General features: G+C 59.2%; 3 protein-coding genes across 10 annotated transcripts in view; 1 reads left to right on the top strand and 2 right to left on the bottom strand.

Moving 5' to 3' along the window:
- Window positions 1-1,132: 1,132 nt before the first annotated feature.
- On the bottom strand, window positions 1,133-8,548 carry ARL10 (ADP ribosylation factor like GTPase 10). The gene is made up of 4 exons (XM_028528639.2): window positions 8,297-8,548; window positions 7,524-7,725; window positions 4,412-4,587; window positions 1,133-2,804 (listed from the first exon to the last, which is right to left on the bottom strand). The coding sequence occupies exons 1-4, from the start codon at window positions 8,477-8,479 to the stop codon at window positions 2,631-2,633; spliced, it is 735 nt and encodes a 244-aa protein (XP_028384440.1). The 5' UTR covers window positions 8,480-8,548; the 3' UTR covers window positions 1,133-2,630.
- A 3,188-nt stretch (window positions 8,549-11,736) lies between these two features.
- Window positions 11,737-24,516, top strand: KIAA1191 (KIAA1191 ortholog). 7 transcript variants are annotated; one of them, XM_036014649.1, is made up of 9 exons: window positions 11,738-11,947; window positions 12,904-13,016; window positions 13,301-13,386; window positions 16,189-16,367; window positions 18,871-18,997; window positions 20,930-21,054; window positions 22,699-22,802; window positions 22,954-23,098; window positions 23,207-24,516. In XM_036014649.1, exons 3-9 carry the CDS (start codon window positions 13,359-13,361, stop codon window positions 23,408-23,410), a joined length of 912 nt encoding a protein of 303 aa, XP_035870542.1. In that variant the 5' UTR covers window positions 11,738-11,947; window positions 12,904-13,016; window positions 13,301-13,358; the 3' UTR covers window positions 23,411-24,516. The 7 variants fall into 7 exon arrangements, with proteins under 7 accessions (XP_028383447.1, XP_035870542.1, XP_028383448.1 ...); XM_028527647.2 differs by having other exon boundaries at window positions 13,301-13,405; window positions 22,954-23,096; window positions 23,202-24,516; XM_028527645.2 differs by having other exon boundaries at window positions 11,739-11,947; window positions 22,954-23,096; window positions 23,202-24,516.
- SIMC1 (SUMO interacting motifs containing 1) overlaps window positions 24,435-27,207 on the bottom strand; it is a 30,917-nt gene continuing 28,144 nt past the window's right edge. For both annotated transcript variants that reach the window (XM_028527644.2, XM_036014647.1), the window contains one exon: window positions 24,435-25,440. In XM_028527644.2, the coding sequence (XP_028383445.1) occupies window positions 25,178-25,440 (263 nt within the window). In that variant the 3' untranslated portion in view covers window positions 24,435-25,177. The remainder of the gene's footprint in view (window positions 25,441-27,207) is intronic.

Genomic DNA, 27,207 nt, shown 5'->3' with positions numbered 1-27,207 from the left:
TGCCAGCAGCCTCGAGAGCCCCCCGCCCAGACCGTCCACGTGCCCCAGCTCTGGGCCGGCCGGCCTCTCCCCAAAGGGACGGAGGCAGGTCGGAGAACGTAGTATCAGGAGCCTCGGCTTCATTTAAATCACTTAAGAACAGACGCCCCTGGGCCAGGGGAAGTGACCCAGACACGAGTTCCGCAGGCAGGGGCCTCCCTCCCTCCCACTTGGAGAGTGCGCACTGCCTTCCTCCTCTGCCGCCTTGTTAGGAGAGCCGCCAGACCCTCCGTCCCTATCCCCACATGGAGGCAGGCATGGGGCTGCAGAGTCGGGGCAGTGGTGGGGCCGCAGGGGGACCCACGGCAGCCCGGGAACCCCGCTCGGGGTGAGATGAACAGCTCCATGTAATGCCTGGTTCCCCAGAGCCGTTACCTGGCCCCCTGAAACAAAGTCACATTCAGGAGCAACTGCTCAGAGTGCCACAAGGCCAGGCAGCTAGCTGTTCCTAAGGCCGCTGTCCTTCACCCAGCTTGGTCCCGGAAACCGGAGCAGGGGGCCCTGTGGCACTCTGCTGGGAGGACAGCTGGCAGCCACGGGCGTGCGGAGGCACACCCACAGGCCAGGAGGACAGCTGTGTCCCGTGCAGGCACCAGGGAGGGGCACAGCGTGGCCCTGCAGCGCCCCTCATCCTCGTGCGTCTTCTAGTGCCGCCGGGATCATTGGTTCTGGCTGCTCTGTGAAAGGAGCTCCGCGACAAGCAGATGAACTCCATTCAAGTTCGCCTCCCCCGCTGGGACCTTGAAACATTGTAGCACACAGTGGTAATGGACCACAGGCAGGTGGGAATGAGGAGAGGAGGGTCCCCTCACCAGTGCAGGTCCCAAAGGTGACTGTCAAGCACTGGAAACCAGATGGGGGGCGGGGCTCCTGGGACACAGAAGTGAGGGTTCTCTGCCTTCCCACGGCTTCAAAGGCTCCTCTAAACCCCGTCATTCGTTAATTATTTAAAGTAAAAGCAGACAACTCAATTAGTGCACGAAGTTAACCAGAGTTTAAAGGGCAGGGATGCTGGCCGCCCACAGCCCCAAGCAGAGCGGTTCAGTTCTCCCGCCCCACGGGCACAGACCCGGAGCACGGAGTAACCGTCAGATGACACGGAGGCACGTCACCTGTTCTCCACGAGAAGGCAAACCAAGTTGGATAGCTGCTCATAAAAAAAAAGTCCACCTGTGGCTGTTGGTCATTCCGTGGTGCCGACAGACAAGATGCCCGTCCTCTGCCAGCACTGATGAGAGGCACCGACGTGGAGACAAGGTGGCCCTCGCCCCGGCTGGTCCCGGGGAGGAGGAGGGGCGTGGATGCGCGCTGGAGGGGACACCGGAACTCCGTCCCGCAGGGCTGGGGCCGGGCCACCCTCAGCCCAGAAACGCGGAGCAACGGGCCCCAGGCTGCCCTCTGGGCGGGTCGGCTGAGTCCCATCCTGTTTGCCTGGATTCCCACGACTGCAGTTGCCTGTCCCAGAGTCTGTCACCCACTCAGGATCAGTCCGACCTGCCGACCGAGCTGCGGTTCCCGTGCAGCCGAGTCTGCTAAGGCAGGGGGAGCCACAGCTTCAGGGACTTCCGACACAGGTGGCTTCCCCCCGTGTCACTCGCGACTCCCGCCGTCCTCCTCGAAGGTCCGAACTTCCCGTGGCAGGCGTCTGGAGTTTTGGTAGCAGCACCCAGAAACAGGCTGCACCTTTGGCCTGTTCCTTTATAAATAAATAAATAATCGCCACGCAGTTCTGGGCGGCCGTCCAGTGCCCAGCTCTGGCGGACGGTCTCCGGACTTCCGCTCTGGGAACGGAACGCCTCTGTCCCCTACCTGTGTACACACGGGCTCCGGCACAGTCTGTGCGGGAGCAGCAGCTTCAGTCTCCAGAGTTGGGGGGGGGGGGGGGGGGGCACCACTCACTCTGGTCACAAGGGGCTGGCGGGCCAGGCCTTGGCTTGGGGAAGCAGGGAAGTTTGGGATCCTTGCTAGGATCTCCGGGCTAGTCCTCACGCTTCTTACCTCTGTAAGCAGGTAATGCATCTTCCGGTCTAGTCTGAAAAGTCCACAGAAATCACCGTGCTAATGAAGGCCCCAGGGCCAGAGAGGAAGAGGCCTGTCAAGACCGTGAGCCCGATCGGGGCAGCGCTGGGCTGGAGGCAACGTGGACCCGAGAGCCAGGGCCCCACAGCCGCCCAGAACCGCTCGCGGGATTGTGGCATGGAGTTACCGGGAGCCACAGTCCAGACGGGGAGCACTCTGGCACCCGTCCCGGTCCTCAGCCACTCCTACCTGCAGGGAGGGGAGCACTGGGCCCACAGAGCAGCTCACCGCACAGGCCAGGAGCAGAGGCCTTCACTGGTGAGAGCTGGGCCCACTCCCAGGCCAGAGACGGCCACTCCGGGCCGCCCTGTGCCCCATCCACCTCCCTGCGGCAGCCCCACGGCCACCTCACCAGGAAGGCTTCCTCGCGGTGGTCCTCAGCCTTGCCCAGGCCCTGCTTGAGAGGGCTAGCTGCAGGGACGAGCTGCCACGTGGCTCCCGCCCCGGGCCACTGCTGGAGATGGAGCAGCAGCCCTGGGCTCCAGGGCCGGTCGGCGAGCGGCAGGGGCAGCCTAGGAGAGGAGCTCCAAGAGCAGTCTCCAGACGTGCACGGTGCCAGGGTCTTCAAAGCCGGGCCCCGCGGGGGCGATGCTGGCCCCCAGGAGGAAGAGCTCCCGCTGGCTGTCCACGGTGTGCAGGCCCAGCTCCTGCTGCAGCTGCACCACGCTCACGGCCTCGCTCAGGTCCTGCGGAACGGCCGACAGTGTTCCCCACGCCCAGCCTGGTTGTCCAGGAAACAAACCCTGGCCTCCACTCTCCCTCGTCTCTGCCTTCCCTCTGTGCGCGTCCCCCTCCATCCCATCGCCAGCCCTGCGGTTGGAAGCAGCACTTCCTACGCCCTTTCTGCTCAGTGACGGGCACCGAGTCTTAATTATTTCACAGTCCACACTCACCTGACGAGGAGACCGGCTGGGCGGGGGGGGGGGGGGAGTCATTTAGCCAGGCCTCACACTCGGGTTGGTGTGCCCACGCTTAGGACCCACACGGGAGCCCCGGCTCAGCCTCCTGAACTCAGTGTGCACAGATCTTACAGCGGGGCTGCCTCCAGGCGAGGGCCGCACCTCCCCCACCCCCAGGCCCTGGCTGAGGAAGGAAGCGGCCACTGCAGCACACGGCTGGGGAGGGCGCGGTTTACTTTCAGCCCTGCTCTGAGATTAAAATGATTCTTCTTGGAGCAAGAAGGTCCCTCATAGAATGCTGGGACCTTCCATACTGTCTCCTGTGGGTTCAGAGTTGCTACAAACGATAGTTTATGTGTAAGAGGATGATGTAATTCACTGTCCAAACGGGGCTACTTCTGAGACTCAAAGTGGGCACTGTTAGCAATTATACTACAATAACGAGTGTAAAAGGGGACTGTCCCGGGCAGACCAACACACACAGCCCCTATTTATAAATGTCAAGTCCCAGTGGGCAGGGGGAATCTGAGGTCAAAGACATAAGCCTCTCCCCACCCAGGCTGGAAACGTGGCCCTGGACTCTCGGGGACGTGGGGACAGGCCACAGGGAATAGCTCAGGGCTCCGTACCGTGGCCGTGTCACTGGTACCGAGAACGGGACTTATGGTCTGTGATGCCAAAAGGCCCCAAGCCCCTCGCTGGCGCCCAGGAGAGGTGTGGTGTAGGGGTTAACAGCAGAAACTTTGGGGACAGTCGGAGTTCAAGTCCTGCCTTTGCCACACACCGACTGTAACTGGGCACTCAGGGCCAACAGCAAGGCCTGTCGTGGGGTCTGTAGGTCACGTCGTCAGGGCCAGCACTGTGCCTGGCGCACAGTGAGCAGCACACAGTAAGTAAAATCTAGGTATTACTCTACTGTACTCCGTTAACTTCTCATCACTTCCCAGCTCCAGTTCTTGGATCTAGAGCCCCAAGTCCAAGGACACGGCAGAGCACAAAAGGCGTAGGTGCGGAGTAAGACATCCTGGTTCCACTGTTTTCCAGGCATGCAGCCCTGGGGGGATCACAGCCCCCCGAGCTTCAGGCTCCCCGTGTGTGGCGCGGGACCAGCGCTCCACGCCTCGGAGGGCCAGCGGAAGCGTGATAGGAAAGGTCACTCAAAACCACACCAGGCATCCAGCGGATGCTGAATAATTCTGTTCTCATTTCTCCAGGATGACGGGTGACAGGGGGGCACCAGGGAAGGCAGATGGGATGGGGGCGGAGCACAGGCGGAAGGGGGCGGGGGCAGGGTCTCCACCGAGTGCCCCAGGCTGTGGGCCCAGGCCTGGGTCCCTCTCCAGGGTGCCCGCCCCGCCCCCACCCAGGTACCTGCGATCGAGCCTGGCCCTCACCTGCTTGTTGGCCACCACGACGACAGGCAGGTCAGGGTCCTTGTCCAGCAGCCTGTGCAGCTCCTGCCGCGCCCAGGGCAACCGCAGCCGGTCGGCCGAGTCCACCATGAACACCAGCACGTCCACCTCATTCACAAACTCCTTCCAGTAGAAGCGCAGGTTCTGGCTGCCACCGACTGAGGAGGAGAGGCCGGGGCCAGTTCAGCATCGTCCTGGGCCCTGAGCCGCCCCACCAGCCCCGCCCCACAGAGGCGACCGGATGTGGGTTTCACGCTGGCTGACAGCGGCACCTCCCTGGCAAGTTGCTACCTCCAGACATCAGTCTCCTCTCACTGAACTCACCCACCAGCAAAGCCCAAAGGTGCAAACACACCGCTCTTTTCTGAGGGCCGGTGTGTAGCAGGCGCCTCCCGCCAGCCCTAGCCTCCTCGTGGGTCTCCGGCAGCTGCGGCCAGAAGCCAGGGCTCCTTGCCCTGCCTGTGCACAACCACTCTCCGTCCAGCTTCTTTCATTCAGTTCCGGCACCCCATTTTCTCCCCCTAGAAACGCCAAACTCCATCCTGCCACACGGCTGCCCGCGCACACCCCCAGCATGGGTGGCCTTCCTCTTCCTCTCTGTTCTGTCCCTCTGCGCAGGCCCCATCGGTCACCCTGCATCCCATTGTTTTTTCTGGTCACATGTCTGACCCTTGCGCACTCGGAGCTCTTGGAAAGTAAGAGCCGTTTATCTCTGGATCCCCCCAAGGCCCTCAGCACAATGCCTGGCACACAGCAGGCACTCGACAAGTGTTGACTGAGTGCTGGCTAGGTGCCCAGCGCTGATCTGGGTGCTGGAGATGCAAAGGGGAGCGCGGCAGGCAGGGGCCCTGCTCTCAGGGAGCTCCCTCCGCAGTCAGGGTGGACCCGGCAATAACACACACACGCATGCCCAGAAAGGAAGGGCATGAAACAGGCAGTGAACGTGACCAGGGGCATGGACTTGGATTGGGTGGTCTACGAAGGTCTCCCCAAGGAGGCTGCATGCGAGCCAAGTCTGGGGTGATGGAAAGGAGCCGGCCATGCAAGAGACAGGGAAAGCGCTCAAGGCAGAGAGAAGAGCAAGCTGGACAGAAGGTGGCCAGGGTGGCTGAGGTCCTGCCAGAGGGAGAGGGGAGGGAGCCCTCCCAGCAAAGCCGGCCCGGGGCGAACCACACAGGGCCTGTATAGTCACAGTGAGGCTATGGGGAGCCCCTTACTAAGAGCGACATGATCTGAGAGAGACCACTGGCTCACTCTGGGGGCAGGAGCGGAAGCAGGGAGGCCAGTGAGGAGGCTGTTGTGGCACCGAGAGAGGACAGTGGCTCGGACCCAGCCAGCAGCGGTGCAGGTGGGGAGCAGCAGACAGACCCGCATCCAGAGAGACAAGGGCGCAGCTGGCAAATGGGTACTGGACACGGGGGAAGGGAAGGGCCATGGAAGACCCCTGGCCCACTCTCAGCTGGTGTTGGGCCTGATGGTGTGGGAGGCCGCAGCACACTGAGCTGTGGGAGGGGAAAGCCCCTGACTTGGACAGCGGGTCTGTGGTGGAGTCCAGGCCGAGTGACCCTTTGGAGACTAGACGTTGTTACTGGTCAGACCCTTGGGTACCATGAAAACACCAAACCTGCTCCCCCAGGGCTGGAGGGAGGGGCACCCCTGCCCCCAGACAGAGTGGGCCTCAAGTGCAGAACCCCCACTTGACCTTTCCGTGTCCCTGGCGCAAAAGAGGGAGATGGGGAAAGCTTGCTGCGGAGCCCGCATCCCAGCGAGTGTCAGTGTTTGCTATATTCAGGGAGGAAAGACGCAGCCACATCAGACCCACAGGCCAGTGCCTGAGTCGGAGGACCTGGGCCCCGTCAGGCCAGCAGCCGGGCCCTGAGTCCAAGGCCCTGCCTAGCACCTAACCACACCCACCCAGTCTTCCCGGTCTGACTTTGCTGGGCAGGAAGTCTACCTGTCCCCCTGGACACAGGTGGCCAACACTGCTGCCCTCTCAATCCCCTCTCTGCCGTCCTTCCCCAAGGGCCCAGGCAGCTTCGCGCCGAGGGCAGGGCGCTGCTCAGGCCCCCTCCGATCACTCACTCAGCCAGCTCTCCCAGGCCCCTGCTCGGGGCTGGGCCCTAGGAGCTGGAGCTGGAGCTGGGTCAGACCCCCGTGTCCCAGAGGCCTCAGCAGGGGCACAGGCTGGGGTGTGGCCAGTACTGGGGCGGAGGGGGAGCCCGGAGGAGCAGCCCTACACCTGGCCTGGGGGGCAGAGGAGGCTCCACAAGGACATCACGTTTGATGTGACTCTGGAAGGATGAGTTTATCAGGGGAAGATGGGCTTTCCCGACGGAGGGGACAGCGCTGGCAGAGGGCACGAGACAAGAAGGAAAACAGCAAGCAGCCTTCAGGAACAAGCAACGTAGCACGGTGCTCAGCGTCAAGACTCGGGCAGCTGCTGGGCTTCAAGTTTCCCATGTATCAATGCAGAGAATAACTCGGATTTCACTAAGTTCAGTCATGCACCACATTAGTGACGTTTCAGCCAACATCAAGCCGCATGTACAGCAGTGGTCCCATGAGATTATAATGGAGCTGGAAACCTCCCATCACCCAGCGGCATCCTGGTGCAACGCATCACAACTGTCTGCAGAATGCAGGACAGCAGCAGGCTGCAGAGGCTTGCAGCCCGGCTGTGCACCACCTAGGTGTGTGTAAGTGCAGACTGTGACGGTCGCACTAGGTAAGGTCACCTAATGACGCACTGGCGCTTGACTGTAACGCCTGTCACATGAATGGCACAGGGACAACTAGCGGGGGGTGTCTGTGTTGGCCAGGTGGGCTTCCGCTGGAGCGAGGGGCAGGGCAACGGGGTCTGCTGGAGCCTCCTGTTCATGAAGGGAGCCCACGCCGGAATACGGAGTTTGTTTTGTATCCTGTGTCCCCAGAAGCTCGGGAAGGATTTTATACAGGGGTGACCTCTGCTTAGATGTGCATTTTGGAGCCACCCCCAGGCAAAGAGCCCAAGCGTGGATCCAACTGAGGTGATGGGGAGACGGTTACACGGGCAGGGTTGCAGGGGTGGGGGTGGGGGGGGTGGGGTTCTGCTCACTCTCTAGCAGGTCCACCTCGAAGTCCCTGGTGGGCAGCCGCACAGAGTTGAAGCCCCAGGTGGGGACATGGCCTTCCAGCGGCGGCTTCCCGGACAGCACACGCAGGAACGTGCTCTTCCCGGAGCCATCCAGGCCCAGCACCAGCACCTCGCGCTGCTCCAACTCCTCCAGCACCGGGTCTTCGTCCTCCTCGTCCTCGGGCTGCCGGGCACAGGTCGGGCTGCGGCTTCACCCTCCTGCCTCGCTCTTCCCGAGGGGAGACCGCAGGCCCCAAAGCGCCCATCCCCGCCCTCCACCTGTTCAGGGCAGGCAGCACAGCCAGAGGCAACGGGACGAGCGCGGCCTCTGCAGTCCCGAGTCCCCAGTCTCATTCTGCAGGTTCTCCCTGAGTGACCTCGGGCGAACTCCCTTTGCCCACGTGCTAGGGCCGCTACGACGACGGAGTAGGGAGGGTGAGGCCGCGCAGCCACGAGCTCACGGAGGGACCCTAGGACCTCTCGCGACATCCCGAGCCGCACACCGCGCGCACTGCGCAGGCGCTGGGTGGGTGCCGGCTGCACCAGGGGCAGCCGGGACACAGCTCCAGGCGTCCGGCTGCGGCGGTGGTACCCCCACCCCCCCAGCCCCCACCCCAAACCTCCACCCGTTCCTCGGTTCCGCGGCTCTCGACAGCCCAGCTGCCCACGCGGGGCCTGCGGGTGGCAGCTCCAACCCTGGAACCAGGCCCTGCCGTCGCTCGCGGGGGAGGCGCCGACCCCTGCCCGACACTCACGTCCCACTCGTCCCACTCGGGGAGGCGGACGGGCTCCACGCCCCACCAGCCTTCGCCGCGGTCCCAGCGCCGTTCCTGTCCGCGGCCGAAGTAGGCCTTCCAGAGGATGAAGAGCACCGAGCCGAGCACGGCCGCGGCGCCGCCCAGCGCCACTAGCAGAGGGCTCAGCGGCCGCGGCGCCATCAGGCCGGCGCGGGTGCGCTGGCCGAACCAGCCTGCGGGCCGAAGATGGCCCCACTGCGACGCTGCAGCCGCGCCCACCCACCCAGCCCGGCCCCGCACTACAAGCCCCACAATGCACCACCGCCGTTGCAACTGGCAGCCCGCGCCCCGGCGGCGGGAGTGGGGGCGTGGGCCGGGGCATAGGGACCTCCGGCCCCGGTGCTAGGTGCGGAGTGGAGCGAGAAGCTGTGCCGGAGCAGGACCGGAGGCGGTGATATCGGCATCCACCGGGCTCTTGCTGCGCGCCAGGGAGTTAGCCCGCGGATGCTCTCGGTTACTCCTGAAAACAGTACCTCGTGGGAGGGAACACCGCCGTCCCGGTCGCACCGTAGGGCATTGGCAGAGCTTGCCTGAAAACCCAGGCCACCTGTGTGCTGAGCATCCCTCAAGACCTCAAGGAGGAAATGGCTGCAGTAACCTGTCAAATTTGTGGCTAAGGACTTTTTTTAAGGTGCCCTAAGGTGCTCACTAGGGATTTATTTCAAAGCGAGAAAAATACCTCCAAAATTGCTTTCAAACGCCACCTTTATGAAAAGTATGTATTGTCGTAAGCGAAGTTGACATCATAATCTACAGACAATGAAACAACTGCATTTGATAATGCAGGCTTTTAACAACATTGGACCAATTATTTTACTGTTAAGTACTCAGAGACTTTTTTTGTGGGTCCCTGAAAAGCCGGTAGACAGTGACATGCAGAGGTACTGGGGGCTGGGACTTCATATGAATTTTGGTAGCACTCAACTCGGCCCAACACAGCCAGAGACTGCTCCTGTGTGTCCGGGGCACCCAGCACAGTGCCTGGCGAAAGGGAAGACCCAAAAACATGTTTTCTGTCTAACCAACTGCTTCACACTAGCTGTGTGACGTAGGCCTGGTTCCTTTCGCGCCTTAGTCGCACCGCCTGTAATACCAGGTTGGATAAACTGGTTTCTAAGGACAGTCTGACTGTTGACTCGGCCAGCCCAGCATCCTTCATCTCTTCAGTGAAATATTTTCTCCCCCTCACCACTAGAGGGAGATGTTGCTTCCCATTATTTCTTCCTCCGGAATGTGCTTTCAACCTGTTGTCCCCCGCCCGCGGGGATGTAACAAGTGGAGGAACTGAGACCAAGGGCAGCCAATAACTAAGTTATCCCGCACATACTCAGCCCTGGCTCTGTTGCTCCCTGGCTAAGGTACCTTTGTCGAGGTCCCCTTGAGCGTGTTAGTTTCCTCTGCTGCCAGTTGGGCAATGGAAATGGACATTTCTGAGCACTGCCAGGTGGAAAGCCTCATCTAGGATAACCAAAAAGGGGGCAGGCTTCCAGCTAAAGCTCTCAGTCTAGAGACCCCAGAAGTGCAAATGCCCCTCTTACTGCCTCCCCAGTGACCAAGCTCCTGTCTGCTGATGGGTCAGGCCAACCAACCCTGGCAGCTCTGTCTAGGGGATGGGCCTTTCTGAGGGCTTGGCCCGGCCAGAGAGGGCAGACCTGTGCAGGAAAGCAGGTGCCCCCTCCCCTGTGAAGTAGAATGCAAGATATGGGGCGTCCAGGGTGGATGCAAGGGAGATCCTGGGTAATTCTAATTTTTGAGGCTCCAAGTTTTTGAAAGCATGAAATGCCCAAGGAACTTCAAAAAGACAATTCAGGGGCAAAAGCATTTAGAAAATTAGTGTCCTGGTAAGTGTATGTTGTAAACCTACATAAAAAGGCAACCAGATCCCTTGGTCGGCCACACACACGGCCCCTTGGCTGGGGTCTGCCCCAGAAAAGGACCATACAGCCAGACCTCAAAGAACTTCCCCAAGATGCTGCTGCCCTTGGGGAAGTGAGGTAGCAGTGCAGAGAACTGGAATCAGGCTTGGCTAAGAACCAAAACCAGAGTCAGGAAGAAAGCACAGAAGAGGGGTGGAAGGGAACCTCTGTGGCCACAAGAGACCCCACCCCTTCCCAGGAGCTGAAAAAGAGCCTGAACTTAACAGCTCAGATGGTGCCCTTCTCAGACCCGTGGGTCAGTCATGACTGAATCTTCCTTTTCAACCAAACCGTCTGGGAAACTAGTTTATTTGCAAAAGGCTTTGAAAGCTTTGGATGAGTAAGATCCCCAGTTAAAAACAAACCAACAAACAAACAAGCAAATAGCAAACCACAATGCCCATTTAAAGAAGAAAACCCCATAAGATGGTGAAGTTTACAAATATATGGTTAGGATGTTCCTCGTGGAAACAGTGGCTTTCTCATGCGGCTACAATCTGCCTCGGTCACGCTGTGCCTTCAGACAGCGGTGCTGCAAAAGTCAGGGGTAAAGTCGCTTTAGTCAGAAAGCTGGTAACTTCCAGGAAAGGATTCAGTTTTTCCTCGGGGTCAGGAGGGTGGTGGAAGCGGGGGCTAAGAACTGAACACGGCGATCCTGTCTTCTGGTTTACGTAAAGATGCAAAGTACAGTTTCCTCCCCTCCTGGCTGAGGCGTGACCTGCACTTTGCCCTTCTGCCGGAGGACGGCGAGTGTCAGGTCTGCTTCCATGGAGGGTAAACAATTGTGGCATACGGTATTTTAAAATTTCCAAATTAACAAAGTAACACTTTTGACATACACACACGCACACACACCCCATCCTACTGCAATGCTATTCATAAGCTAGTTATAGAATTTAAAAGACTAATTCACAGTGCACTCAGGCTCGGTGGCCTGGGAAACGCACTCCTGGGGAAAGTCTCTCCGAGCTGCCGGTAGAACTAGCAGGTGTCAGATGCTAAAGTCTAAACGTGAGATCCACTCCCCAGCACCCCAGCCCCAGCCCCAGGAGTTTCCTCCAGAGATGAGCCTTGATGGCAAGCTTGGCACGTGGGGGCAGAAACATGTTGCTTTATCATATTAGTAAACCCTGCTGGGGGGGGGGGGAATAAGTCTTCCTTCAGGTTGTGATATCTCAGCTGGCGTCTCTTCAAGCGTCGCTTTTGTTGGTGGAAAAGGGAAATGACATTCGGACCACCTCGTCCAGGGGAGGCAGGTGAAGTTTGCTCCCCGTTCTGGCTCTGCTACTGGCATGAACCCTCTCTAACACGGCTCTTCCTGGAAGAGGGTCCCCGCTCCGTTCTCTTCTTACTACCAGTGCAGAGGAGGTCAGGGTCGGGGCGCGGGGGGGGGGGGGGGGGGGGGGCGCTTTCCGATCGTGGACTACAACTCCCAGCATGCCACGAGGGCCTTCCGGGCAAAGTCTCGCGTGACTTCGCAGTCCCCGGAGGCTTTATCTCGGAGGCTGCGGGTCAGCCTCGCAACTTAGGCTCTGGTCCCTGCCGGAACCTCTCCGGGGTAGCTGTTGACACAGCGCCGTTCACACCATGACTTGGGTCTCCACTGCGACACAACCTCTCGAGCGACGTGGGTCCTCGGCGCCTCTTTAGTGCCGGGACTCGGGCTGCAGGCAGCTCCGCGGCGGCGAAACCAGTAAGTACACGGGGCCAGGCGGGCCTGGTCCTTCCTGGGGCCGCAGCCTCCGCTCCCCGGCCCCTCCATCTGGGCCCTGGCCCGAGTCCTCTCCCCGTCCCGAGGCTCTGGGGTGCCCCAGTGGGCCTCGCCACTGCTTCATCGGAGCTGCCCAGCCCCCTCACCTGTTAAAGCCTCTTACTTGCGCTGCCCTCGGGGAACCTTCGCCTAGTGCCAGGCCCCGACCCTCATCGCCCTAGTCTTTCCCTGCTCGCCGGGAGGGAGGGGGCGTTGAGTCAGAGCTGGCCTTTCTCAACCTGGTGGCATCCTCCAGCATCCCGTGTAGGAGAAGCGTCAGCCCTGCGGGGGAGGGCACGGGGGCGGGAAGGGATGTGTCTGGGTGGGTAAGCTCCCCAGACCCGGGGCATGGCTGAACTTTGGTTTCTGCGATGCTCTTTCATGAAGAACTAGCTAGTTTGCCCTCTGAGCTCCATCAGAAGAGAGGGGTCAGGTAGCAAGTTGCAAGGCAAATAACAGCTTTCTCAGGGCTTTGCGAGAACCCCCCTGTACAATGGGGATGAAACTACCCATCTCGTAGCCGGGCCACTTATCTGTGACCCTGGACCAATCACTCATCTCCTGATCTTTAGTTTTCTTTCCAAAGTGGGGATAAACAATGCCTGCTTTGCAGCGTTCCTTCGAGGCTTACAACACAGGTTAGGTGTTGTCTAAAACCCTTGTAAATATAGTCAGCGTTGGCAATAAAGCAGGAATTTAACCTCTAGCTACGTGGCCCCTTGCTGTGGGCCAGGTTATTTGGACGCTGAGCCTTAACTGACTTAAAACATGGAAAAAAAAACAAACACAAACTTCAAATCCCTCTCGTGGGGCTAGGGAGCACGGGAACGGTCAGGAGGAGGGAGGGTGTTGGGCAGACTCTGACGGCTGGACCCACGCCGCTTGGTTGTTGTTCTCAGAACCTCCGGAACGGATGGCCTCCTCCCAACCAGCCTAGCTAATGGGCGGCAGCTGAACAATGTTCCTCGCTAATACCCACCTGTGAGCTTAATCATCACAGCCCTTCTCTCCGGTAAGGTGACCTTTTCACCAGGTATAATGTCTTTGTCGTATCACGGGTTTAAGATCAGCCACAGGTGTGGCAAGACCTTTGATAGTATCCCTTTGTGTGTGTGTGTGTGTGTGTGCACGCGTGCATGCGCGCCTTGGCATGTTTCTCACCCATTGGCTCCTTGTGTGTGTGTGTGTCTCTGTGTTGTAAACGAGCCGTCCAAGTCTGCGTGCCTGTCGGAAGAACAGCGTTGGTGCCCCCTTTGGTGTTCACTGTCAGAAAATGCTCTCTGTTATCTTTATCAGGTGGCAGGGACTCAGCCCTGAGATCTGTATAGGAAAAGCACCGGATCCCAGTCTCTCAATGGCTTCGAGACAATCAGAAGTGCCCGGTAAACTGAATTCCTTTTGGTAAAGCCCCGTCTCTCCCTTGACGCCGCTGTCCAGAAACCACTCTTTCTGACCCACGTGCCGATGGTTAGGTTGGCATCCTTTAAATAGTATCTTCTTAACCACCCAGCCAGCGTCATGAACCCAGAGTCTAACTGGAGAGTAGCCATTTCACTCCAGGGTATGACAAACTTGTCACTTTCCTACGGTGTGAAATAAGAATTCAGAGTAAGTTGGGTAGTTCCCAAGGTACGCAGCAAAACTGTAAACTCAGCCCCCCGTTGTGGGGGGCGGGGCCCAGTGGAACGGCGGCCTGGGCAGGAAGGCCTCGGCCGGCTTTAAAGGCAGCAAGTGGAACTCAGTCATGAACATGCCCACGACCGCGTGTGGTGAGTCCCGGGTCTCCGTAGGACAGTCACTTCTGGGTTAACTCGGTCATTGACCCTGCCATAGACACCTTTAGTGGGGAGGGCAGTGATTTTTTAAGTCAAATCAGAATCACTTGATTTTAGATCATCAGTGAAGGTTAGATGACGGTGCTTATCTCTCGGGGCTGCTGTGAAGGTTAAATGGAAAATACGTGAAACTGTGAGCTAGAAGTTAGCGATGAACATGCATATACTGCCCCGAAAATTTTGGGGTCTGTTTGTAGGACTGTGTGGCTTAGTGTATATATAAGCTGACTTTATTGTTATTTGTAGGAGGGCTGTTGGGATGGCTCATGGGAGGAGTCTTAGGATGTCTTTGAACTCACTCCCAAATTAGGTGGAGTAACAGGAGTCTCCCCCGTGTCTCCCAACACCGATCCCTCCCTAGTCTCCAGCCTCATCAGCTTGCGTTTGGTCTGTCCTCCATTGCTGTCGTGCTGACCGTGAGCTCTGGTGTGAGCGCCCCGGACCCCAGGGCTGCCGTGCTCACTGCGCCGAGGCTTTGCAGTGCGGGGAGTGGGGAGCGTTGCATGCAGAGCGAGTGCTGCCCGGGGCCTGGGTTCCGGTTCCACCCACACTCGCCAGCTCGGTGTCGCCTGGCATCCGTGCCTCAGTTCCCTGAGCCAGAACCTGGGAACAATGTCTGTCTGATGAGAGTCAGAGAAGATTCAGGATGTAAGAGCTTGGCAAGGAGGGGTCCTTGGTGATTATTTTTTTTTAAAGATTTAATTTATTTATTTTTAAAGAGCAGGGAAGGGAGGGAGAAAGGGAGAGAAACATTGATGTGCAAGAGAAACATGAATTGGTCACCTTCTGCATGCCCCCAATCAGGGCCCCGGCCTGCAACCCAGGCATGAGCCCGGCCTGGGAATCGAACCAGTGAACTTGCAGTTTGTGGGATGATGCCCAACCCACTGGGCCACACCAGTCACGGCTATTATTTGCTTTTTTAATGGAGATAACCCACATACCATGAAAGTCACCCATTTAAAATGAATAGCTTAGTGGTCCTTAGTATTCACGAGGGTGGGCAGCCATGACCACTGTCTCATTCCAGAACATCTTCCTCACCCCCAGAGAAAACCTCACGTCCCTTCGTGATCACTCTCCCCGCCCACCTACTGCTGCTCCCCACCCCCCGCCCCGGGGCTTGGCCACCAATAACCCTCTTTCTGTTTCTGTGGGTTTGTTGGTGGTTATTATTCATGTTAACAGTAAAAATACCGGTAGCTGCTTGGTCCCTTGCTGTTTCGAGGAAGTATCTTTTTTTTTTTTTAAGATTTTATTTACTTATTTTTAGAGAGGGAAGGGAGGGAGATAGAGAGAAACATCATCTGCAGTTGCTGGGGGTCATGGCCTGCAGCCCAGGCATGTGCCCTGGCTGGGAATCAAACCTGGGACACTTTGGTTCCCAACCCGTGCTCAATCCACTGAGCTACGCCAGCCAGGGCTCGATGAAGTATCTTTGCGGGTTTTGGACTTGCTGCCACAACGCAAGTTGATGTCTTGGGGGGTGACTATATAATTTTAGCAACGGGAAAATGTCACGCTGAAGGCAGGATCTGGGTGTTAGTCCTGCTCTGACGCCAACAAAGTGAGCTTTGCTCCCTGGCCTGGCAGCGCTGACAGTGCCCTTGGAGCAAGGTGCCAGTGTCCCAGCCGGAGGCGCCGCCGGGTGGCCCAGCGGGAGCAGCTGGCGGTGCTGGAGGAGAGTGGCCACCGGCAGGGTCTGTGTGGTGGCTGGCGCTGCCGTTTAAACCCCGCAGAGCGCTGGGACCTGGTGGCGATGCTGGGCTGGCCGCGGGCTGTGAATGTTCCTGGTCTTCGGGTTCTGGTCCCCCTCGGTGAGGGAGGGCAGGCAGAGAGGGTGAAGCAACCATGCGTGCGGAGTGAACCCGGGCGAGGCCCTATGCTCCCTGCCCTGGTTTCCTCACCTGCAGAGTCGGGGGGAGAGGGAGGGGGAGACCGTCATCCCTCAGCCTTGCAGGAGTGAGAGCCTTGGCGTTGCTGTGGGGCAGAGTCCGTGGCGTAGAGAACACAGGCTTCGAAATCAGGCAGGATCGGCTCTGATCCCTTACTGCGCTTTGATGTTGTGTGACCTCCTCGGGTGACTTAAATGGGACTCCCAGTTTTTCTGAACGGCACGAATGCCCCAGGGCTGCTGAGTGGGTTAGGAGGAGAACCCCAGTGTCAGGCCTAGAGGCAGGGGTTGGCACCGCGGAGTCCTGTTCCCTGAGTGGACTCGCTGGTCCCGAACAGGCCGCCCTCGCCGTGTCCCAGGGTGAGCGTTTCCGAGCGTCGCTGCCCGCCGGTCAGTCCGAAGCCACGAGCGTGTGCAGTCGCTGCGCCCATCCTGACAGGTGTCTCTGTTCTCAGCCCTCGAGCCCAGCGGGCCTCTAGGCAAGATGTCCCTGCCCATCGGGATGCACCGCCGGGCATTCAGCTACGATGATGCCCTGGACGACCCCGCGCCCATGACTCCTCCCCCGTCGGACATGGGCAGCATCCCCTGGAAGCCCGTGATTCCAGAGCGCAAGTATCAGCACCTGGCCAAGGTACCGGGCCCCGCCGGCTGCCCCTGGTGAGGCGAGGCGAGGCGAGCCTTCCGTTCCCCTTCCCCAGCGCCAGGAGCCTCAGTGGCCGCGGGACCCAGAGTCTGGCTGCCTCTGATCCCCGCGTGTGTCTTCTGTGTCTCAGCTGGAGTCGGTGGGCCTTGTGTCCTTTCCCATTCAACCCAGCGTGGACAGGCCTTCTCCTCCCTGAGATTCTCTTGTCCACCCCGCCCCCACCCCACTTGCGACAGCCTTAAAAGTACAAGCTCCTCAGCCTGGCTCTGCCTGGTCCTGGTGTGCTGCTGCCCCCCAGTGATCTAACCGTGCACGTCACCTAAGGTGTCCTGCACTTAGTAGGGTGTTTGATGCTTCCAGGTCTTTGCGTCACTGCTCTGTTGCCCGGAATGTCTCCGTCCCCACCCTCTTCTCCCACCACCTGCCTGCGCAGTGGTGCCTTCAGGTCTCCGTGCAGACATCTCCACGGCGAGGGGTTTCCTTCTGACAAGACTGCCACCGCCCCTCGAGCCCGCCTCTGCACCGCAGGCCCCTGTCGCGTGCCCTGCGTCACTTCGTCACCTCCCGCTAGCTCTGGGGGGCTGGGGGCAGGGGCCGCGGCCAGATTTGTCGTTTACCTGCGGTGTCAGGCAGGGGACGCGGCACGGAACAGATCCCAAACCAAACCAAAGAATGTTCCCGGAGTGATGGGGGGGGAGGGGGATTGGCTGTTTCCCAAACACGGCTGTTCCTTTTCTCGTCACACTCTCCCACCCGGCACACACGCCTCTCCCGCTGGGGAGCGGCCTTTGTCCTCGGGCTGCGGCTGGCCGGTCCGCACACTGTGGCTCCGGGGGCTCTCCTGGGCTCGTTGTCACTGCAGCCCGCGCTCTGGGCCATAGGGGCGGCGTCTCTGTGACTTCTGACTCTTGGTGGTGCTGCCTGAGCACACGGGGCCTGCCAAGTTCAGGCGAGGCCGTTTAGTCTGCAGCTGCAAGTGCACTGAACTTTGAGCTGCATGGCAGGTGAGGGCCTGACCTTGGAAGTACAACACAGTGAGCCACGACTCTAACAGACCTGGGTGTAAACCCCCTAATGGCCCATGTATTGGCAATGACCTTGGGCACACAGCTTCCTCCCTGAGCAAGTGTCTCCACCCGAAACCCCTTGGCCATGGCGGTGCCGTGCGGTTAACTCAAAGGGGGTCGGAACACGTGTCGGGTCTGTGGTGGACGTTGTGACTCCCGCCCCCGGCCTAACCCGGACCCGGTGGAGCTGCCCTGGATTCTTCCGTTCTCGTGGGCCCTCCCCGCTCCCCTCCCTCAAGCTGTCAGAACAGGGAGCTCTTTCTGCAAAAGCATCCCCTCCAGCTCAGGGGGACATTCGTCCCCGTGTCCTCTACTTGCCAGTCTGACGCAGTCAGCTGGGAGGAGTCAACGTCTAGCATACAGAGGACCGGTAGTACCGGGAGCAAGGGGCCTAGCCATGCTTCCGAGGGTGGGGCCCCCTTTCCTGTGTGCAGGCCGCTGCTTGCTCGCCACCGAGGCGAAGAGTGGGCTCCACCTCGCTGTGGTGCCCCGGCTGGAGCAGCTGACAGCCCGGAACAACTGCTGTTGATGGAGAGCTGGGCGGGCCTCATTGCATGCATTCTTCCGTTGTCCCGACTGTCTCCTCCTTCCGAGTGAGGGGGCAGAGGCGCCAGCTTTGCTCCACCGAAGTCGCAGCTGAGGGCACAGGCCCCGTTTTGCAACAGGGACCCTGCATGTCAGTGCTTCCGCCCCCTCCTTGCTGACGGTCTTCATCCGTCCCTTTGGGGAAGCAGACGACAGAATAAAGCCGGTCCTCCTCTCCCTGCCGGTCCCGAGCATGGCGTTGGGGGTTTGAACGCCAGAGGGTGGCGAGCTCCCGGCCCTCAGCTCCAAGATGAGGAGCTACGTAGAGTTGTTTGGTTCGTTCTAAAAGACCGTTCCTGAACCCCAGAGCTGCGGTCCTCATGGTGTGGTTTTGGGGACCAACAGCGTCAGCATCACTTCAGAATTTGTTAGAAAAATAGCAAATTCCTGAGCCCCACCCCAGGCCTACTGACCTGGCCCTGTGGTGGGCCCAGCCGCCTGCTCGGCAAGCCCTCCAGGGCCTCCGGTGCTCGGCGAGTCTGAGGTCTGCCTCGCGCCTGCAGTGGGGAGCTGAGCCGGGCCAGCGTGGCGCCTGGTGCAGGGCCAGCGCTTGGCAGGAGGCCTGGATCGGCCCAGGGGGTAGACGTGGCTGGGAATCAGAGGCCCTCAGCTTCACACTCTGGCTTTCCCACTTTTATACATTCAGGCCACTTATGTGGCTTTATCTGTTGTCACTACGGATGATACACACACACCTGATCGGGTGGGGATGCCAAATCCCCTGCCTGTAAAGGTGTCCTTGTGTATCAGGTTCAAGGTGTTCCCGCAGCCGCCTCCCCAGGGGAGTGGGTTCGGGTGTGCGGCCCTCCTGCTGTGCTTACCTCACCTCTCTCGAACAGGTGGAGGAAGGAGAGGCCGGTGTCCCCTCCCCTGCCGTGACCCTGTCATCGGCCATTGACAGTACGGACAAGGTCCCCGTGGTGAAGGCTAAAGCCACCCATGTCATCATGAACTCTCTGATCACAAGTAAGCGCTCTGCGCCCTCCCGGCGGAGCAGGGGTGGGGAGCGGGCGTGGGGTCCTGCAGGCGCGCCGGCCTCCGCCCGTGCCCACCGTGCCAGGCAAGGGCCGGCTGGGCTGCCAGTCAGTCACCAGCGAAGCCACACGGACGAAAGGATTGGCCAGACCCGGGCACCTATGTTGACAGAGGTGCATTCCTGCGGGTCTGCTGGTACAGCCTCACACGCCCACGTGCGTGTGTGTGGCCTGGGGCAGGTTACTCAACCGTTGAGACTGTTCCCTCGTAACGGAAATGGGGAGCCCGGCTGGCAGGCGGAGAGAGGGTTAGGGGTCCTGGGGCTTGGTGGCTAGGGGCTGCTGCCGGGAAAGGTGGCACTCGGGGGCAGCCGCCACCTGCCCTGTATGTCTTCTTCTTCATTTGTTTTTTGTTTTTTTTTTTTTAATTAAATGGCTCAAAGCTTTCCCCCTTCCTGGACGTTGTTGCCTGAAGCTTCTTTGTGCATTAGGATGTGTGATCTGTGGCCCTAGTGAGAGTGGGAACGGGACAGCTTGCATTTCTTCGGAACCGTTGGTTCTGCTGTGAACAGTTGGTTGTCAGACAGCGCGGCATGTCGGCAGCGGCCCCTGCCAGCGACAAGGCCCTCGGAGGCCCTCCTCCTCGTTGTCGGCTGGGTCTCAAAGTCGGGAGTCCTCGTTTCTCTGCTCTGGGAGGGGGTCAGCCTATCCGGCCTGTTCTGGAGAACTCGCCCAAGGGCCCAAAGTCCAAACCCTCCTTGGACTTTAGTTCATGGCACACACACCGTGTGAATCAGCAGCCGCCACCTGTCTCTCGTAAGCCTGAGGGTGTTGGAGAGAAAGCTCCCGTCCCTGTTCCTCCAGCACAGGGCAGCTTCTGCGCTGGAAATGCCCTTCCCCCGCAGTCCAGAATATTCCGGCACCCGGAAGCTCTGCTGTTGCTCAGAGGCCGCCTGGCTTGTTCCCGTGTGCTCGTGCGTGCAGCTGTGCACGGCTGCAGGCGGAGCGGCCGTGTCTGTCTGCCAGGCCTCCTCGGGCGTCGCTGTAGGTTCACGTTTTTAAAAACAGCCGCGGTTAACATCCTCGTCTCGGTGTGCCGTAATGCACTACATTCCTTCCTGCCTTTTAAATTGTCAGGTAACTACCTGGTAACCCGGGGAACGATCTTTATACTTTTTTTTTTTCCTGCGCTTCTGGTTCTGATAGAAATAAGATAGTTCCTTCAGTGGGGAGTGACTGAGTCCTAAAGGACTTCAGGGACCCCGACTTTCGGCCCAGAGCCGCCGCGTCCCCGGGCGTGGGGCTGTGCCAGGCAGCGCGTGTACAGAGGGAGCAGAAACGTGGGTTGTACAGGGTCCTCCCGCGGTGCGGCTGACGCAGTGCTCACCGAACTCGGAGCTGCCCGTCGGCCTGCCGCGCCGGCACCGCCGAGAGGCACCTGGGCACGCCAGAGAAGTCGGCCCAGGGGGCTGGCCGGTTGGAGGCACGTTCTCTGGGGTTTGGCTCTGATCGGTCGCTTGGTGCCATCTGGCCAGAAGGTGGCCCGTTTCTCTTTGGGGAGGGTCTCTGTGAGGGTCTCTGTGAGGGTGGCGAGTCCCTCTCGGGGACCGTATCTGGAGAACGCCCACCGGCTCTGAGTGTCAGTGTCAGCGGGCTTCCCCCTGTCGCATTTCCAAACACACGGAGAGCGGCGTGGCCACGGGAGGGAGGGAGGGAGGTGAGGAGTCCCTGGAAGCCGTCCGGTCTGTGTCTTGGTGTGAGGGGGGGCTTCCCTGCTGCTCCTGGGAACACCCCCCCCCCAGGGTGGCCGGTGTGGTCTCCTGCTGCGGGGAGAACAGCGGGTGTCCATGTCGTCCTCCCCGGTGTGTGCGGGGACGGGGACGGGGACGGGGACAGGTACGACCGTCGTCTCCTCTGCCCCCAGAACAGACCCAGGAGAGCATTCAGCGCTTCGAGCAGCAGGCGGGGCTGAGGGACGCCGGCTACACGCCCCACAAGGGCCTCACCGCCGAGGAGACCAAGTACCTGCGCGGGGCGGAGGCGCTCCACGTAAGCCCTCGGCTCGGGGACTTAGTCGGGGACTTGGTCGTGGCTCCTGTCGGGGGGAGTGGTCCAGAAGTCACCGGCTCATCAAGGGGGGGCTGTGGGGGTGGGGGGGGCTCTGCTCCCCGTCCGTCCAGGGCGGGCGTCCGGTCGGGAGGTGCGGGAGCCCAGCCGTCCTGTCCGAGTGGCCTGTGTGAGCGCGTCACCGGCGCTGAGGCCGGGTGGGCCCCGGGCGCAGCAGGACGGGCTGCACCCAGGGACAGGGGGCGCGGGCGGGCAGCCTCCTCTGAGGTGCCACCAGCTGGAAAGGAAGGTCGTGCTCGAGGTTTAATTTTTTTTTTTAATTAAAAGCTAGTGTGGAATTGGGATGTTTTTATTCTTTCTGAAATTGGAATGAATGGGACTGACTTTTGGTAAGGTTGATAACGCCCGAACAGCTGCACGAATGCCGTCAGTTCAAGTGACTTCAGTCCAGGGAACGCCACTTCGGGCCCGACCGCGCTGCGCGACTTCCGGGGCCCTCGCACTCGCTCCCCCGGCGTCACCCCTGTGAGGCGGGCCCATGCTTCGTGTCCTGTAGACGAAGGGGCCGAGGCCCGAGGTCCTGCGTTCAACCAGTCACGGCACCTGAGCGCATGTCTCCTAGTGATGCCCTAGTTCCTGCTGGCGTTTCTCCCCACGTCCCAAAGTTGTCTGAGACCCTGACCCACAGGGGGGCTCTGAGGCAGATCGTGAGACACAGGGTGTGGAAGGAGGAACAGTGTGGCTCTGGTGGCCTGCGGGGACGGGTGCCTGACCTTGGGGACTGGGGCGTTTCGTGACGAGCATCCCCGGGGACGTTCACACACGCTGAGAGTCAGAACCACTGCCGCGGGGGACCGGGGGCGGGCTGGTGGCCGGTCTAAGCTGTCAGACAGGACAGTCACTTCCGGAGAGGGGTGCTCGCGGCCCATGACACGGGCCTTCCCAGGGCTGGAATGCCGGCTCACGCAGGCTGACAAGGGGAGTGTTGGGAGTGGGGCCGGGCTCGGCGTCGGCGCACTGGGCGTGCGGCACAGAGACGGCCGGGGAGCCTCGCTCTGGAAGAGCCGGCTAGTAGGCTGGGCTGTCCCCCAGCGGACCCTCTTCTGTGTTAGAGGTGTGTTTGCAAGGCGGAGGGAGCCCAGCGTGACTGGTCATGGGAGGGAAAAGGGACAGAATGGGGCAGGCCTCAAGGAGGAAGTGGGCAGCTGCAGGGGGGGGGCGTGCCCCCCCAGAGTTGTGGTCTCAAGAGACACAGTGGCGGGTTGTCCATGGCAAGAGAGGCAGCAGGAGAAGAGTTCAAGGCCGTACTTAGAAGGCCCAGGAGGCTTGCAGCTTGAGTTCCGGCTCTTCCGCTTCCTGGCTGGCAGAGGCGGGAACATTAAAAGGTCTAGTGTGGTATTTAGCACAGAAACGTTTAAGGTGTGTTGTAGAACTAGTGCATTTTTTAAACAGGTGGAGTTCTATTTGGTATGGCAAAGTCAAAGGAACATGCATCCTTTGACTTGACTGTTCTATAATCCAAAATTATCCCACCTGTTAATGTTTCCCTTTTGCCTGAAGTTGGTGTGGACCAGGTGGATTCTACCCAAACTTAGCCGAAGTCTCTCTTCTTACCCATCCGAACAGAAACTAAAGCTGCAGAGCGGAGCGGTAGCGCGAGACGAGAAGCCGGTCTCGGCCCAGTCCACCCCCAGCAGCACGCCCCACTCTTCCCCTAAGCAGAAGCCTAGGTGAGCCCTTGCTGCGTGCGGCCCTCCCGAGGGCGGCGTGCACGGGACACTGGGGCTTAAGCCGGTGGTTCCAGAGCAAGGAGGGGGAGAGGGCAGTTCCCCGGTACTGCGCACGCGAGGCCAATGGGCTGTTTTACTCCTTCCCTGCCAGGGGCTGGTTCTCCTCGGGCTCTTCCACAGCCTTGCCCGGCCCGCACCTCAGCGCCATGGACTCCGGGGGCAGGGATAAAGACAGAGCCTCGGCAGACAAGTGGAGCCTCTTTGGACCGAGACCCCTCCAGAAGTCTGATGCAGGTAAGGCAGCTTTCTCAGAGGAGAGCCCGGCATGGCCGGCGTCCTCCCGTGTGGGCGGGGGGCCGCCCGGACCCTGAGACCCCTTGCTCTGGTCCACTCCTGCAGCGGGCCTGGCCGTGCAGCCCTACCGAGGAGCCCAGAAGCCTTCCCCGATGGAGCTGATGCGCACGCAGGCCGCCCGGCTGGCCGAGGACCCGGCGGCCTGCAAGCCGCCCAAGATGGACGTCCCGGTGGTCGAAGGGAAGAAACCGCCACCACGCACCCACAATCTCAAACCCCGGGACCTGAATGTGCTCACACCCACCGGCTTCTAGCGCTTTCGCTTCCAGCGACCGGACAGAGGGTGCCTCGCGCCCGCTCCACTGTTACTCTGGCCCCGACATAGGAAGCGTTTGGGTTTCTTGTTTCTTTCTTTTAAACCCCTGCACCTGAGGCTAGAACTAGAGACACAACTGGTCTTTGAGAAACAGTAGTGTAAGGTCTGTCCTTGTGTGGAGAAAGCCATCGTGTTGCTTTAGTGTCAAGTTAGACTAGGTAATAATCCCAGCAGCGGCGTGGGGGCCCCGCCACCTGTGTCGGCACCGTCTGGCCCAGACAAGGACCCGGCCGTCGCTGCCCAGGCAGATGGCGTTTGTGCTGCTCCTTCGCCACGGGCAGCACGTGCCCTGCAGGGCCCTGGCGGAGAGGCCCCGCCCCCTGGACGGCTGGTGTGGCTGCCCCCGCCCTGTCTGCGCAGGGACCCATGGTCTGTCTGAGGTCGGGGCCTGGAGAAGAGCAGGCTTGGCGGGGACCCTCCTGCCTGGAGATGGCAGCCCTCGCTCTGGGCCAGCTCCTGGCGGCGGGGCCCCCGGGGCAGTTGTGCTGGGCGGTGCTTCTCCTTCAGGTCCTTGGTTGCACTCCCGAGTGAGATCACGTCAGCTCCAGTCTGGTGGAAGACATTCTGTAAGGAGCAAACTCAGCCTCCCGTTTTGGTAGAAATGGCTGTTCAGCTTTTTCAGAGGGAAGGTGGCGGTGACTGTACATCGATTACAGCCTGGACACTCACGTGAAATGAGTATCAGCGGGGCCTGCAGCGGCTGCCAAGAGGTGGAAGGATGAAACACTTTCTGTGTGCGATCATTCCCCCCAAAGGAGCCCACACCTGTGCAAACGGCGGGCTTCCCGAGGAAAGGAGCCCGGGGGCAGGGGGGGGCACCCGCCAGTTTCTCCACACTGAGCACCGCTCGGTCGTCGTCCTGAGCACCTGGTCTCCAGCCCCTGCTGCCCCGGCGTTGGAGGGAGCGGGGCTGCATGGCCAGCCGCGCTGACCTTTCCAGAGAGAGGCCCGGAGTCTCAGACGACGAGAACAATTAATTTATTTGTGTTCTGTTACACTCAGATCTCTTGTTTTGACAATAAAAATCTGTACTGCTTTCTCAAACGTGGATAGCTGCTTCCTTTGTCCCGTTAGGAGTGCTCACCGCATTCTGCCTACTCAGCCGCGGAACCTAAGCAGGAAACTTGGTGTTTTGAAAAACCATTCATTGCCTTTTTATTGTATCCCTTAAACATCTTTGCAACACACTCATCCTCTTGTTTCTGACCTCCCGTCTTCCACCTCATTACATGAGATCTCAATGGACTGGCCACAAAGTCCGGTCTGTGTGCGGCATAATGTGGGTGGCTGTGTTTCATTAGGGAGGAACGGATACGCCCTTCTCTTAGAAACAGGTGGCCAGTACCTGGAGTGACGTGACATTGACGTGTAGGGTCTGTTCAGAGGGGTTTTTTTCACATCTTGAACGGAAATGTTAAACATATACTAAGTGCATATAGTATTATTACCTGTTTCAAAAAGTATAGATAAATAATTTATCAAAAAATATATACACCCTATATATTTAAGCCATATCTGAGAATAGGCTAGCACTGGATTATCAAAAAGTGTTTGCTAGAGAGTTAGAAAGTTGTAACCTACAGATAAATAAGGTGGGTTTGGTCCTCTAAGACTCAGCTACGTCTCGTACTGTCAGGACTCCGGGAGCCGCCGGCGAGAGAGTTCGGGAGGTATTCTCGGCACCCAGTGCGGGCGTCGCAGGCCCTCAGGGGGCGCCCCAGCGCTCGGGGGCGGGCTCTGCATCGGGGTTCAGGTCTGCGGCGTAGAAGAGCAGGAGCTTCAGCAGGTGCACTTTGTCTCGCAGCTGGGGGACCAGCGGCTCCCCCAGCATCTGGACCAGGCGGCTGCGGAAGGCCTCTATCTGCTTCTCCACGTCCACCACGGTGATGTCATCGCACTGCTGCGGCTTGGGCTTCACCCTCTTGATGATCAGGTCTTTCCGGTCGATCACTGAACTCCGCAGGTGCTCTGCAAGGGGTAACGAGTCAGTTGAACCGAACTGCTTTTCATTCGTCATGGTTTAAGGAGGTGAAAGTCCGGCTCTGCCAGGCAGGGTCTGGGCACGGACCTGCTAACCGGGTGCCGGGGTACAGGCCAGAGACCAAGTGGGAACGTGCGGGGGGGCGGGGGGACTCTGTGTCTGGAGGTCCATTGTTCCCTCTGGTCCCCCAGGGTTTTTTTATTATTTATTTTTAGAGAGGGAAGGGGGGGAGAAAGAGAAAAGCATCAATGTGCAGTTGCTGGGGGCCGTGGCTTGCAACCCATGCATGTGCCCTGACTGGGAATCGAACCTGCGACACTTTGGTTTGCAGCCCGCGCTCAATCCACTGAGCTATGCCAGCCAGGGCTTCCCCCAGTTTTTCATGTTAAAAAAATTCATGTTCCATTTGAATTTTTCCCTTTGTTGGTTTAAACAATGAAGTTATATTTAAAGTTAATTTAACCACTTGAAAAATATTCACGTGAATTTTGAATTATCTTTAGGGAGGTTTTTCCCTAAGTATGAAAGAATTGCAAAGAAGCATTGAACTTAGTTTATTGTGATATTGGTTTACTATAGTTATTCTGTTTAAGGGAGGCCGTTTTGCACAAACTGTAGGACAGTGCAGATGAGCGGCTGACTGTGTGTGTCCAGAAGTGGGGTGTGGGGTTGCTCCTCTGAGCCAGAGGCGGTGAGTTCAGCAGACACCCCAGCCCCCCGGTCTCCGGGGGCTGCTCTGCTGTCTGTGGGAGTATTCGTGAAAGGTGAAGTTCCAGGATGTGCTTCTCCCCAAGGTCAAGGGTCTGTACGAAAGCAGTTTAACTGTATAGGAAGTTCAATGCATAGGAAGTTTAGGAAAGTGGGACTGGAAATTCCTTAGAATCTCACTTCCTGATCTCGCCCAGTGATCTCACAGAAAAGCAATTCCTTCCACGCTTTGGCAACAGACCTAAGCTTGAGCCGGGCTCTGCGTTTACTTTTCTCCAAGCCTCTGTTTTCCCACGGTCAGTGACCTTCATGAGGTCACTGGATGATATAAACCAGGGTTTGTGGATTTACTTGCCTTCCTTCCTCTGTCCTCCCCACCCTTGCCCCTTCTCCCCTCACCCCTGGAGCTCGACAGCTCGGGCTGACCTCCAGACGCCCTCAGCAGCGGCCCCCCTCCGCGCCGGCCGAGGAGCCCGCACAGTGAAATGCCACCGGCAAGGACGCCGACCCTTTCAGGGTCCTGTTCGGCTGTGTTCTTTGTAGGACACCATTTCAAACGACTGTTTCTAAATTTTTTTTTCTCCTTGACTGTTGGTCTCCAGAGAAGCTGGAAAAGATGTTGAGGATAAAATAACAGTGGAACGCAGCCCAACAGTAGGGGTGGGCAAAAGTAGGCTTACAGTCGTGCGTACACAAGTCTATTATTGTACTGTTACTCGTCAATCACTGTATTACGGTGCTACAACTCTAAACCTGCTGTTGCCCTCCCCTGCAGACTGGTCTGAGGCCTTCCTTTCCCTCATTTGAAACTCAAGAACATGCTGCAACGAAACCAGGTTCCGTGTCCACATTAAGTAAGTCACCATTGCCCATGACCCAGGTGTATTAACTGGGAAGCAAAACAAATGAACCAGAAGTGTTCGAGGTGAAGTTGAAGTACAAACCCGCTGCTTGAACATGAAATTTCTGGCTGGGTCTTTAAAAGGAATAATCACATAAGCTCAGCGAGGCCAAGCACACACGGAGCCTGCCCCTGGGGCTTTGTT

Source organism: Phyllostomus discolor, chromosome 13 (assembly GCF_004126475.2).
Source record: "Phyllostomus discolor isolate MPI-MPIP mPhyDis1 chromosome 13, mPhyDis1.pri.v3, whole genome shotgun sequence".
Taxonomy (NCBI): domain Eukaryota; kingdom Metazoa; phylum Chordata; class Mammalia; order Chiroptera; family Phyllostomidae; genus Phyllostomus; species Phyllostomus discolor.
The sequence above is the reverse complement of the archived record's forward strand: the minus strand, read 5'-3'. Positions and strand labels throughout refer to the sequence as shown.

Bases quoted from the DNA above. Each gene is read 5' to 3' on its own strand.
- ARL10 (XM_028528639.2), bottom strand. From the start codon at position 8,479: ATGGCGCCGCGGCCGCTGAGCCCTCTGCTAGTGGCGCTGGGCGGCGCC. The intron at 4,588-7,523 runs GTGAGCAGAACC...TCTCCTCCTCAG, and splicing joins CGAGGTGGACCTGCTAGAGA to TCGGTGGCAGCCAGAACCTG. The intron at 2,805-4,411 runs GTGAGGGCCAGG...GCCGTTCCGCAG, and splicing joins TCGTGGTGGCCAACAAGCAG to GACCTGAGCGAGGCCGTGAG.
- KIAA1191 (XM_036014648.1), top strand. From the start codon at position 13,359: ATGGCTTCGAGACAATCAGAAGTGCCCG. The intron at 21,055-22,698 runs GTAAGCCCTCGG...CCATCCGAACAG, and splicing joins GCGGGGCGGAGGCGCTCCAC to AAACTAAAGCTGCAGAGCGG. The intron at 22,803-22,953 runs GTGAGCCCTTGC...CTTCCCTGCCAG, and splicing joins TCCCCTAAGCAGAAGCCTAG to GGGCTGGTTCTCCTCGGGCT.